Source organism: Pyrus communis, chromosome 5, assembly GCF_963583255.1.
Source record: "Pyrus communis chromosome 5, drPyrComm1.1, whole genome shotgun sequence".
In the NCBI taxonomy this organism is placed as follows: Eukaryota; Viridiplantae; Streptophyta; class Magnoliopsida; order Rosales; family Rosaceae; genus Pyrus; species Pyrus communis.
The window spans coordinates 18,592,030-18,606,719 of NC_084807.1; the positions used below are offsets into that span (position 1 = coordinate 18,592,030).

The 14,690-nt window shown below is 38.1% G+C and overlaps 1 protein-coding gene across 1 annotated transcript; it reads right to left on the bottom strand.

Annotated features, from left to right (window-relative positions):
- Positions 1-11,922: 11,922 nt before the first annotated feature.
- LOC137735256 (transcription factor CPC-like) lies at positions 11,923-14,400 on the bottom strand. The gene is made up of 3 exons (XM_068474666.1): positions 14,113-14,400; positions 13,733-13,820; positions 11,923-12,168 (listed from the first exon to the last, which is right to left on the bottom strand). Exons 1-3 carry the CDS (start codon positions 14,162-14,164, stop codon positions 12,027-12,029), a joined length of 282 nt encoding a protein of 93 aa, XP_068330767.1. The 5' UTR covers positions 14,165-14,400; the 3' UTR covers positions 11,923-12,026.
- Positions 14,401-14,690: the final 290 nt, after the last annotated feature.

The window sequence follows — 14,690 nt, forward strand, 5'->3', positions numbered from 1 at the left end:
AGATTCTACATAAATTGTGTATGCATTATATTCATAATTGTTGAATTATGTGAATTTGATATTTTCCATGAATTGCATCAAATATATATATATATATATATATGCATCAATTGAACTATACATGAATTACATTAAATTATTTATATGCATATAATTGGATTGAAAAAAAAAAAAAAAAAAAGGCAAAAAATGGAATCGGGAAACCTAGGGTTCTTCGAACCTGTGCCTTGCACTACCAAAGGCGATGGGCCATACCGTGCAAGCTACCAGTAGCCTGCGACGGCTTGGCAAGCCCAACCCGAAACCACACCCAAGCCGCAAGCCTTGAACCGAAATAGTGCGTTTGATGCAGCACCGTCCCGACCCACGGCTTGAAGCCCAGGTCTTCCATGTCGGTTTTTTGAACAAAACACAACTGACAATTGTGAAAATTGGACAAAACCCATCATTTTCACCAACGATTTCTCGAAATTCCAAAATAATTTCAAGGTTTTTTTTTTTTTTTTTTTTTTTTTTCAAATTCAATTGCATTCATTTGGTTTTCTCTTTCTCGACGTTGAGAACTCAACTCCGTCGACAAACATATGGTTCTTGGACAAACCATGGCTTGCCCCGACCCTGGAAACACCGTCTGACGCGGTGAAACTAATTCAGGCATTCTTCCCTGGCAAAGCACACCCAGCACAACTGGGTTTGTGACCCACGACCTTTTTGGGCCTGAACCCTCCTCGACCTGCTTTTCTTTCCTCCTTGGGCTCACCTGCAGTGACCCAGAAATCCTTTAGGCCCACCTATCTTAGCCTAATTGTTTCCCGGGCCTATAGAAAAAAAAAAAAAAAAAACCACAATCCGTGTGCCTTTTTTTTTTGTGAGGGCTCGCTTTCAGCGACCCAATCTTTCTTTTTTTCCCCGTGCCCTGCAGCCTGCACATGAGATCCCCCAGCCCAATTCTTGGGCCTAAGTCACATGGGCCACATGTTTTTCAAGCCACATGTGGCTTAGTTTTTTCCTTTGGGCCCCGATTTTTATTCTCCTAATCATTTTAGACCCAATGGGTTTTATATTTTTTCACCCACACTTTAATTTGGCCCAAAGTCCAAATAATTTAATTCAATTATAATTATAGACCTAAAAATCCTTCTTCTTTTTTTTTGCACATTCTTGTTGAATTTTTCTGTGTTTACCTGCAGGAATATATGAACCTAAAGTTCATAATTATTTTGAAACCTGAAGTTTCTTATAAATATGCCTTGTTTGAAAACCTGAAGTTTTCACTTTAAAAACATCACCCATGAAAACTCGAAGTTTTTTTATGCAAAATTAAACCAATATATGTCTATTAGAACTTGTATGTTCTACTCCTATGTGAATGGATTGATTTTTCTCCATTACACTTACCACATCTTGTCCATTTATTTTATGATAGGAACATGTCGAATTTGAACAAACTCGACTTTACCGTTTTAGAGGTCTCTGGTAGGAACTACCTCAACTGGGTCCAAGATGTGAAGCTCCACCTCACTGCCAAGAACTTGCATCCTGCCATTGAAGAAGAGACGGACAACCCTGTTAGCAAAGCTGAAAAAGCCACTGCTATGATCTTCATCTGAAGACATATCTATGATGCTTTACAAACTGAATATCTTGCTGAAGAGGATCTACGTGTACTCTACGTTGCTTTGGCTGATCGTTTTGATCATTAAAATGACATATTCTTGCCTGAAGCAAGACATGATTGGTAGCACTTGCACTTCCAAGACTTTAAGTTTATGAATGAATATAATTATGAAGTTTGTCAAATTTGATCACTTCTCAAGTTTTGCAACGAAACTTTAATCGAAGAGGATCTCCTGGAGAAGACCTATTCGACCTTCTTTGCTTATAATATTGTCTTGCAACAACAATATAGAGCTTAGAAGTTCACTAAGTTCTCAGATTTGATCTCTGTTTTACTTCTCGCTGAAAAGCAGAACCAGTTGTTGATGAAGAATCATCAAGCTCGACCTACTGGGGTAATTACTGTGCTTGAAGCACATTATAGCACAAACCAACACCCAAAATGTTGAAAGATGCATGGTAATGGCGCCCAGAAGCCATCCCACCAAGGTCAACAGAGTCAAGGCCTATCTAAGGGAGGAAACAAAGCCTAGAAGCACCCAAACCTCGCTCTCAATGCCCCAAACTTCAAGAATAAGGGCAAAGCACCTGAAACCATAGACGCGGATATGTGTTATTGCTGTGGTTCAAAGGATCATTGGTCCCGTGTTTGCCCAACTCCCAAGAAGGTTGTCGAGAATATCATTCTCGTCGTAAGAAGTTTGAATCAAACTTTGTGCAAGTGGACGAACCGGAGACTACAAAGATAGAGGTTTCTGATTTTCAGGAGGATACCACCCCTATGGAAAATTAGAATTTAGACATAAACAATTTTAGTTAGTTAAAATTGCACACTGGGGCCGAATTCCACCTAGTGGGTGAACCTTCCTTGTTTTTGGTTGATTTTTGAACAATTTTCCTTTTATGTTTGGATTATTTTTGGTGATTTGTTTTTGGATATTAAGTTTTAATTAGTTACCATCCTTGAATAAATGAAATTATTTTCAATTGATATTTGTTTTTATATACTTTTATGCATGTGACCGATTCAAATTAATTTTTCATTGTAGGTATGATTAGTGGGAAAGTTAGTTGTCTGACAGATAGTGCACATAGTTTTGAATGAACGCATCTATGTCACTAACTTCATACCTAGGAATGCACCTCTGACAACCTTCTCAAGCCCATCTAACTTGATAGAAGGATACGGTAAGGCACGTATAATGTTGTCCAATGACACAATCTTGACCATTGCTAAGGCACTCTATTCTCCATGTTCTGGAACAACTTTGTTGAGTTTCAGGGACATTAGAGATAACAATTACCACGCTAAAGCCTACGTAGAAAACGGAGTTGAATTTCTATGCATAACTTCCTACGAATATCGCCAGAAGCATATTCTAGAGAAGATGAAGCATATCCCGAGTGGTCTATGTACTACGACCATACGCCTCATCGAATGCCACTATGTGGCTGGCCCTACTATTGGGATCGTGCACAAAATTACATTTTGGCATGATCGTTTGGGACATCCTAGACGAATAACGATGCGCCGTATTCTCAAATCTTCACACGGATATCCACTAACCCGAAGTTTAGGTTCGATCCAAGGAATTGCATGTCAAACATGTTCAATGGGAAATCTTATTACCAAGCCTTCTTATGACAAGATTCGTTCGAATCCTCCCATTTTCCTACAACATATTCAAGGGGACATTTTTTGATCGATTCACCCTCCTTGTGCACCATTTAGATACTTTATGGTTTTGGTTGATGCTTCCACAAGTTGGTCACACATGTACTTGTTGTCCACAAGGAACGTTGCATTCTCCAAACTATTAGATTAGGATATCAAGCTCAGGGCCCACCACCCTAATTATTCAATCAAATCTATTTGATTGGATTCACATCTAAAATTTTTTATGACTATTGCATGTCGGTTGGGATTGAAGTTGAACATCCTGTACCCCATGTTCAAACCCAAAATGGCCTGGCAGAGGCTTTCATTAAGGTATCGTTTGGTATGCAGACGGGACGGGACGAAACGGAATGGGACGGGACAGAACGGGACAGGACGGAACGGAATGGAGCGAGATCAAAGATGCCCTCAGATGGAAACAAGGAGGAAGAAGAAGGAGACGGAGATGTTATAATTTTGTGTTCCACGGATGTGGAATGAGTCGTTCCAGGGGGTGAGGTGGAACGAAAATTCACCCAAAACTCGTCCCGTGGAACAGCTCGTTCCACCTGTTTTAGGCGCACCAAACGTGGGACGGAACGCCTTGTCCCACTCTGTTCCGTCCCGTCCCACGTACCAAACGGTACCTAAGCGTTTACAAATGATTGCTCGATCATTGGTCATATATACCAAGCTCCCGATCGCTGCTTGGGGCCATGCAATATTGCATGCAGCAAAGTTGGTCCGCCTGAGGCCTATTACGACATGACTATTTAGTGCCCTTCAGTTGGTTACCAGATACTAAACCGACATATTGCATCTGCACATATTTGGTTGTGCGGTATATTTGCCAATCTCGCCGCCCTTATGTACAAAAATGGGGCCTTAGCGAATGATGGGAATCTATGTTGGACATAATTCTCCTTCGATTATTTGTTACTTAGAACCTTTGATAGACAATCTGTTTTCCGTTCATTTTATGGATTGTCACTTCTGTGAAACAGTCTTCCCGTCGTTAGGGGGAGATAAGAAAGTCAATATTCCTAAAGAACAATGCAAATTATCGTGGATGTCTCCCACTTTGTCTCATTTAGATCCCTGCATCGCTCAGTCTGAAACTGAAGTGCAGCGCATATTAGATCTCCAGAGCATAGCTTAAAGCATGCCAAATGCTTTCATTGATCTAGCGCGCGTGACAAGATCACATATTCCAGCTGCAAATACGCATGCAAAGATGGATGTACCAAATGTATAACGGACTTCCCTCCTAAAGGTCCAGGACGCCAATATTGGTGATCCACGTACATTAACGGCTAGCCAATCATCTGCCCCTACACAAAAGTGTGGCAGAGCCCTTGGTTTAAAGGATTCACACCCCCGAAAGATGAAACCCACGGCACAAGGTCCCGAAGAGCCTACCGTCAATCTGACTATCACTTACTCATTGTATTCAACTCATGAGGAAATTCTAGATTATGGAAGCGTCCTTGAAGAGATGAATCATTCTCCGAAGAATCGTGAGATTTCGGTCTATTATGCTAGCTTAGATGATGTGTGGCGTAGAAATGAGATGATTGTTCACGGTGCATTAGTATATGCAGTAGCTACTGAGATCATGTTGAGTGATGACATTGAACCGTGTTTCGTTGATGAATGTCAACGTAGAACTGATTGGCCAAACTGAAAACAAGCAATCCAAGTCGAACTTGATTTGCTTACGAAACATAAGGTGTTTGGACCTGTAGCTCCTACTCTTTCACATGTGAAACCCGTTGGGTACAAGTGGGTTTTCCTTCGGAAGCGTAATGAGAAGAACAAAATTATGCGTTACAAAGCTCGTCTTGTTGCACAAGGCTCTCATAATGCCCCGAGATTGACTATTATGAAACTTATTCACCTATTATGGATGTGATTACTTTTCGCTACCTTATCAATTTGGTAGTTTCCGAATAACTGGATATGCAGCTGATGGACATAGTAACCGCGTATCTCTATAGGGACCTTGATACAGAAACCTATATAAAAATTCTTGAATGACTTATATTGATTGGTTCAAATATTTCCAAACCCTGGAACACGCTCTCAATTCAACTGAGGCGTTCACTCTACGGTTTGAAACAATTCGGAAGAATATGGTATAACCGTCTGAGTGAGTATTTGACTAGTCAGGGATATGTGAACAACGAATTATGCCCTTGTGTGTTCATTAAGAAGTCACATTCTGGATTTGTGATTGTTGCAGTATATGTCGATGACATGAATCTCATCGGAACTCTTGAAGAGCTTGTGAGAATTGCCGCACACCTGAAGTCAGAATTTGAGATGAAAGATCTAGGTAAGACTCGATACTGTTTCGGTCTCGAGATAGAGCATTGTTTGGATGGAATCCTAGTACATCAATCCTTATCTAAGTACGATATGCGTTTTATTATACTTAGCTCAATGCATTAGACCCGACATCTCCTTCGCTGTTGATCTTTTGGCAAGATACAGTAATGCACCAACACACAGACATTAGACTGGCATGAATGACATCTTCCGTTACCTTAAGGATACTACGGGTTTAGGTTTGGTCTATCTCTACGAATCCTCGAATAGTGCCGTAACCTATGCTCCTCAAGTCGATTCTCGCCTTGTTGGCTATGCCGACACTGGATACTTATCTGATCCGCATAAGGCCATTTTCAAACGGATTATGTCTGTACCGTTGAAGGCATCGCAATCTCTTGGAGCAACTCGGGAATGCTTTACATTGAGAGCAGTTGTGGGCTATATTCGAAGCTCCTGTGACCTTTATCCCGTCATTGATATCCCGACGACGATCTTTGAAGACAACGCAGCATGCATCGAACAACTCAAGAAGGGTTACATCAAAGGAGACAACATCAAACACATTGTGCCGAAGTTTTTCTTTTCACATCAACAACAAAAGCATCAAAAGATTGAAGTCATGCAAATCCGTTCACAAGACAATCTAGCTGACCTCTTCACCAAATCACTGCCGAAGACGACGTTTCATAAGCTTATTCATGGAATTCGTATGCATAAACTTTCTGAGTTGTAACTTTGCTATTTCTTTTTGCAATTATGTCAAACTTAGGATGAGTATCCTAAAGATGCTTGATCTTAATGTACTTTTTTTCCATATGATTAGAAGCATTTTTCTCACTGGATTTTTGCTACCTAACTAGGTTTTAACGAGGCACCCACCTTGGGTTAGTCATATCCCTGTTGACATCCCGCAGATGTTTCTTTTGACTTTGCATTTCTCATACATTTTTCCTTAGACTATGGATTTTGTCCGTCCTCAGATTTTTGTCATAGCCTTAGGGTTTTTTAGAGAGACTTACTACTTATGCAAGTTCCTACCTTATTGAGAATAAACGTTGTTCCTTGGAATTAGTGCCGACAAGTCGACTTCCTCAACTTCTGCATGATGCTAAATCTACCTTGAGTATTTACACACTCAAGGGGGAGTGTTGTAAACATTCCTACTTTAAGTGTGATTGTGTAAATCCTAGATTAGATTTGATTCTATTTATCTTTTCCTATTACACAACTTGTATTACTTGGGGAAGAAGAAATATCTTCTCTTCTTTTACTACTATAAATAAAGGCACACTATAGGAGGGATAACAACACACATTTCTCTACAATTCTACAAACACATCTCTCTCACTCTCTCTTCTCCTTGCCGCTTGCCACCCTAAACTTGTCAGATAAAATAGGCCACAACAACGGCATATTTTTGCAGAAGTTGTGTATAGAAACTTATTAATAAACTTTGTCATAAAAATTTACATATTCAGCCATTGGTAGCAATGCTATATGGATGGTGTTACTTAGGAGATAGGATCCTCACCGGATCCTCTTTATGAGGATTCCAAGGATTCTTTAATCATGTTCGTTCATTGTACATCGTGCGGTCAGTTTTTGTTAGGTACTGTTTGTGTTCAATTTTAAATAATATAATTTAAAATAATTTCTGATCGCACGATGTATGATAAAATGACAAGATTAAATGATCTCTGGGATCCTAGATCTAACAAGGATCCTGGAATGTTACTTAGAACCATCATGGGTTCAATTCCCTAATACAGTTTGATTATCAATTTTTTTTTCAATATTTGTTTTTACCTTCAATAATTCCCAGCCTAGATAAGTAGTTAATAATTTTTTTTTTAATTAAAACAATAATGTCACATCCTCTCCAACATTGCTATCATGAAAAAAGACATTATTGTGAAAATATTTTAAAGAAAAAAAGTGAAGATACAATAAGTTAAAGGGTACATGAAGCCAAACCCTAACAAGAAAAGGAAAATTATTAGAAACAAAGAATCAATTAAGGGAACTTCTAAGAGAAATGAAAATTTGGAATCCCCAAAAGATTATAAACAAAAGCTGCAATTGCACACGGCGGACAAGAATCTTACCTATGAACCCCAACATGATCAACATCATAGTTTGCCAAACAATCTGCCACTTGATTTCCTTCGCGATAAATGTGAGAAAACAAAACTTGCATGGAAGAGAGGATGGTACAACAATTTGTCCAATCAACCGATAGACACCAAGGCACCTAAGAAGATCCATTAGAAAGAAAATGCATTGCTAAACAAGAATCACACTCAATCCAAAGAGAATGCCAACCCCTCTCCAAAACCATATAAACAACATGAATAATAGCTTTAAGTTCTGCCTCCAAGACAGTAGCAATACCAAAAAATCCTGCAAAGCATCCAAGACAATGACCCAAGTGATCACGGAAAATACCACCAAAACCAGCCATACTCGGAGAACCACGAGCCGCACCATCAGTGTTAACTTTAACTTGAAAAGAATAATGAGAAATCCAAATAACCTCATGAATTCTAGGTGCCCTTGAAGGCCTTCCATGCACTCCAAGCATTCTAAGAATGCAAAGCTCATCAATTGAATTTAACATAAAACCCAGACCCCAAGAATTCGCCTCACAAACTTGCAAGAAAATGACATTAACCAACTGATCAATAGTAAACATTTTTCCTTCAAAATGGATTAAATTTCGAGCTTGCCAAAGTGTGTAAAAACCTGCCCCAATCATACCCCACCACAATAATTGAAGTTAAGTACCGAACCCACCCTGCAAAGGATAAGAAAAAAATGATGTGATATCGGAGAATAAGTAGAAACTTGAAATAAGGCTAAAACCCTAAGCCAAATTTCCAAAGAAAATGAGCACTCGAAAAATAAATGTTGAGCTGACTCAGTAGCCTTATAATACAAAGAACACCTTGACGCAAAAGAGAGAATTCCTGGTGAAGCAATAAATCATCGGTGAAAAGTTTACCATGAAGAAAACGCCATAATAAAATAGAATTACGTGGTTGAAAACATCTACGCCAAACTCATCTATTCCACGGAACAATTGCTTGCTTACTATGCTTAAAGTCATAAGCCAAAGATAAAGGCAGTACACCATCGGAAACAGTCAACCAAATTAGTTTATCATCCAATCTTGACAACGGAAGCTTAATTGTCAAAATTTCAGACCATATAGCAGAAAAGGTGGCACTAGTTATATCAATAGGGCAAAACCAATTTCCATTATGAATGAAGTCTGAAACAGGTGCGAACAACAATTTACCAAGAGATTGCGGAATATCCAAGCTTTTAACAATTGAATCACCAATCCAATTTGCAGGCCAAAAGTTAATAGAAGCACCATTGCCCACCAGCCATTTGGAGTTCTGACTAATATCTACAAATAAAGGTTGTAAATCACGCCAAGTAGAAGACCATTTATAATAAGAGCACACCTGATTGGCACTAGTAAAATATTGTGCACGAAAAAAACTAGCAGTCATGGAAGAAGTGGCCACAAAATCCCAACATTTAAAAAAAAAAAAAAAAAAAAAAAAAAGAATGTGCCAAAACAAAAAACTTATTAATAAACTTTGTCAAAAAATCACGCTCAACAAAGTAATCTCATGATCCGAAATGTTTTTTGTTTTTTGTTTTTATTCAATGATATATTTTCAATAATGAGGTGGGGGAATAAATTAGTTTCGAACTCGCCGTCCATGAGATTTGAATCTAAGATATCTTCCTTACAAGTAAAAAGGAATAACACTATATCGTAATACTAAGTGGTTCCAAACCATTCATTAATTTTGTAGAACATCCTTCAAATAGAAAATTATCGAGCCCCACTATTAATAGTTCATGGGACATTGATAAGAATAATTGTCACACCCAAATTCCGAGATACTTCTAGGACCAACACGTGACGTCATAATGTAACTATACCACAACACGCCTCGCTCCTAAGGCATGACTAAAATGACCCAATAGTTCAACAACGCGATATCATTTCCTTCTATTTTATGGCTGCATCTAACCTTTATGTTAGATTGCCTACGTACTAAAAAAGGGGATCAAGCCATTTATAGTTCACATTTTTGTTAAGTTTGAAATTTCTCATGGCATCACTGGACAAAGACAGAGTTCCAAACAACTCCTAACATGCGTGATGCATCAATATGTGATTTCATCATTCACATATATCACAACGTTTTCCATCAACAAAACCACAATCAACAACATATAACATTTCAATGAACAAGCTATGCACAAATTACCTTTAACCACATTGATTAACCAATCAAATAAAAAATAATTCATAAAACCATACTTTATAAAATCATAACTAAACTCCCTGGAAATCCCAAAGGAATCACACAACATCCATTGGCTTTTCTAAAACGGTTCACAAAGATTCTCAAATATTTCGTTCAGAAATATGCTAAAAAACAAGGGTTAGAACAACACAATTCAGCCAAAGCCTATACATCCTAAGTTTTCGCTTTCTAGACCAACTTAAGGGGACCCAAAAAGATTCCTAGGAATTTGGTTCCAAACCAATTCAAACGAACCAAAAGACAATGAGATTCTGGACAAGCTCAAAGGAATCCATTGAAGACAGGGTTCCAGACCATTTAACCAAACCAGACAGGAAATGAGATTCCAAACTAACTCAATGGAATCCAAACAGTGGAGGGATCTAGACCAACTTAACTAAACCAAATAGGGAATGAGATTCCGGACCACAACGGAATCCTAACAGATTAGGGTTCTGGACCAACTCACAGGAACCAAATATGAAATGGGATTCCGGATTACTCAATGAAATTAAATGAAGATAGGTTCCGGACCACTCAACGAACCTGATAAGAAAAGGGATGTCGGACCGTTCAACGAAATCCAATGAAAATAGGAGATGAGATTCTGGACCACTTAACAGAATCCAACGGAGTTAGGGCTTTGGACCACTTAACAGAACCGAATTGGAAGAAGGATTTTGAATCCTAACAGAACACAATTCCGGACCACTCAACATAATCGTAGAGGAAGAGAGATTCCAGACCACTCAACAGAATCTAGATGGAGTAGGATTCTGGACCACTCAACTAAACCCTAGCAGAACACGGTTTTGGAATACACAACGAAACTTAATAGAATTTTAGGAATATAGTTCGTAACAAATCAATGAACTAGACATGATAAGAGTTCGATGTGACAACTGCCCTTGACATTAGGTTAACGATCCTCTACTAACCCTCTCATTTCACAAACATTTCAGGTATGTATAGCAAACCACATTTCATAAAAATAGATCTATAAATGAAAAAGCAACGATTTTGCAGAAAACACATTTTATAAATCCATGTCATATCCATTAAGTGTACTAGCATGAGAATTTTCAAGGTATTAACAATTCCCACATATTTTAAAGTCACTCACATAGACGTATATGTTCTAAAGAATAATTCTATTATAGTTCCCAGTTCCTCATTTCTAGCAATCGGACATTACCGTTACTCTCATTTCTAAGCCTAATAAACACGTAAAGCCCGATAAGATGCCACTTGCATGCAAACCGAGATACACATCCCCCTACGTTCATCTTGCATTGCTTAGATGTTTCATGTATTTGCAGACTAATCGTTGGTTGTATACATTTTTTTTAAATATAAGAGTGTTAGCGATAAGGATCGGGTGACAGTAATAATGTATAAGTAAACTGAAGTTCATTACACGTTCCATTAATCAAATGCCAAGATGAATGAATTATATATACAAACAAGCGAAAAAATTATGATACTCTAAGAGTATTAAATGGTCCTCCATTTAGATCAACTTCAACGACCATAGCATCGCCCATTAACATGACAAGGGAGATACTTACAATTTTTTTTTTGGAGGGGTTTTTTTTTGGGGGGGGGGGGGGGTGTGGGGGTTGGGGTGGGGTGTGGGGGTGGGGTGGGGAGGTGGGGTTGGGGGAAGGGGGTGGTTGCAGAGTTAAAATCTTGAAGTTGCATGGATGTATAATTTGAATGAAACCCTAAACTCAACGAGGGGAAGATAGAGACCAGGGTGGGGGTGGGGTGGGGAGGTGGGGTTGGGGGAAGGGGGTGGTTGCAGAGTTAAAATCTTGAAGTTGCATGGATGTATAATTTGAATGAAACCCTAAACTCAACGAGGGGAAGATAGAGACCAATCATCAGTATGGGGGGCAAACCATTAATGCTATGTACATGGTAAAATGTCAAAGATCTTTCATCGAATCATTCTCCAATGTTGTCTTTGTATATGCAAGAGAGAGAGAGAGGGTAAGTAGTCTCATTTCAATAAATTAGCCAGATAGGTAAGCTACAACATTAAACAGCCAAACCTAATTACTTCCTAGCTAGAGAAAAGGGAAAAATCTTCAGGAGTTGTTGTATCTGTTATTGGTCGTCTTAAGCTCTGTTCTTCTTCTACTTGCAAATACTTCTTCATGTCTCATTAACCAGAACCTCTCTATTTCTTCCGGTTGCCGGCCTGGAAGCCTCCCAGCTATAAGAGCCCACCTGAGCTATATACAAGTCTAGTTAGAACTCTGCAGAACACTTATATATTTTCCACTAGTTAAGACCAAAATAAGAGAACAATCAATGTATGATTCTTGCACAATCATTTGTGGATAACTAAATGATTCTTGCACTTGCACATTGTAATAGTAAGAGAATTATATATTCAAGGTTCTTAATCTTTATGTTCATGTCACTGTTCTAAAAATCCCCGCCTAGACTACCTCGGCACCCGCCCAAACCTGTCTAGGCACTCGTCTAGGTTGCGACTCACTTAGACAGAAAATAAATAACTTTCATTTTGCATTTTATTGTTTTCAATAAATTGTAAGAGACTTGTTGAATACTTAAATGAACACACATTATATGTTTATTCCCCATGCCTTCATTATGTTCCATTACTTCATAATATATATATCATTCTATTTTATAGTTTTTGCTGTAATTATATACATTTTTAAGGATAAAGAGACACTTGTTTACATGAAATATAATAGATTTACTAAAATATGCCTAGTCCGCCTAGGCACTAAGCCCTAACTTGTCGCCTGACTAGCGCCTAGCGTCTTTTAAAACTTTGGTTCATGTAAATTGGTCCAAAGGTACTTCTGTCCCGTTTATTGGAAGAAACTCAAATTTTGAATATTCTCTCTACAATAAAATAAGAAGTTACACAACAAATATGTTGAAATTGCTATTAGACCCATTGCTTTCAGTGTTCTTTCGAACGATATAAGTATAAATGGATTCTCTGAAGGATAGGGGTGAGCCAACTTAGGCTTGGAGGGGCACGTGCCTCTTCTGACCTACGGTTATTTTCCACTTTCTTAGTTAAATTGGTGGTCGCGTAGTCAATCAACCATGTTAGTGCTCCTCTCTAACTCTAGGGTGGAGAGAGATCATCCCCTAACCAAGATGTCTCCCTCCACCCAAAGTTCTTCCGCAAAATCTGCGAAAGAGCAGGGTTCTAACTTCTAAGGCATTTTCTTTATAATTTGGATATAAGAGAACGAATTTTTACCTTTTGTCAACGAGAAAGTATGTTCGAACTGATGACCTCTTAATATTGATGAAAAAGTCACTAGACGAATAAAACTATTAAATGGTGAAAAAAACTTTGTACTAGGATTTTTTCCCCTCATTGTTTCATCTCCTCCTTTCACATTCTCTATCTTGTCTGTCTTTTTTTATAAAAAAAAAATTAATATAAAATGTTAACGTAACTTAACCATAACTCTTCAAATAGAATCAGAGGAAAGAAGAGGAAAAAAAAAAAAAGATGAGATAATCCTACTCCTAAAACATTAACTATGGTGGGTTGGTTGCGGTGGAAGTACTTTGGTTTTAAAAACTCTTGCCATTCTCACCAAACCATGGGACATAACTTTTGCCAAAAAATACTTAAATAACAATCGCAATCACATGATCAAGAACTATGGTGGCCACATTTCAACAACCAAAATGATCTGCTTCTCATATATTTTTTGCCTAAAAAGGAAAAATAAACCCAGACTTCATAAGGGTGAAACTCAGAAAGAAGATAATTTGGCACATTCGTGCTTACCTGTCTCCGACGAGCTTGTACATTCTGCAAATGAGATCTTCTTCTTGTTCAGTCATGTTTATGAACTCCCACTCAATACTGCTCACCTCTGCAAATTACATGCAACAAACAGATACAGAGACTTTATATATTGGAAATAACCAATAATGTATGAAAAACAATGGTGTATCATGTTAAAAAATTAAGTGGAAAAGATCAAAGAAATTAAGCCTAAGTTTTTGCTTCTTTTTTACTTTTTTTTTTTAAAAAAGAAAAATTAACCAAAAGAAGAGTGAAATTTGAGCAAAAAGAAGAAATGAAGAAAACCCATTAAAGATTGACCAAAAAGATGAGAACCCAGAAAGTTATTTTTGTGAAAGCGAAAGAGTTGGTGGGTTTGCCTTCAGAGCAAGAAGTGCTAGTCTTGGCTTGTTTTCTGCGGCGTCTGTCCATGCCTTCTTTCTTCTCTTTTCTTTTCAAAAAGTTGGTGGTAGTGAATTTAAGAGAATTTTAGACCGAACAGAGGGAGAGAAAACCCAAGTAAAGTTTGATGAGGGACAAAACTAACAAGAAGAATTGGATTTTAATAGTTTCCCAAGAGGGATTTCAGGAAAAAACAGATTCCTGGGTTTTTTAGGAGCTTATTTTTTCAAAAACATGTTTCTTGAGAGAAGAGCTTGAATGCTTTGGAGAAGAAACCAATGGAAATATGGAATGGCAGGTCCTACCGAACAAACAAAATATAATTCTGTTGACTTGTAGTTGTCCCTGGAGTCTGTAGACAAGAGTTTACAAGGTCAAAGGGTTGTTGAATCCGCTCTTGTTAGCTCTTGTTAGATTTACGTCAATACCCTTTAAATTGTAGGTGTAAATTTTTATTTTCTTGTGGTATTTGGGGCTTATCCGTATTTTGTCAAAGGTCTTTCTGATGGGTAATACTTATACAAGGTGATGTGTCACGCTCCCAAGCTAACTAGTG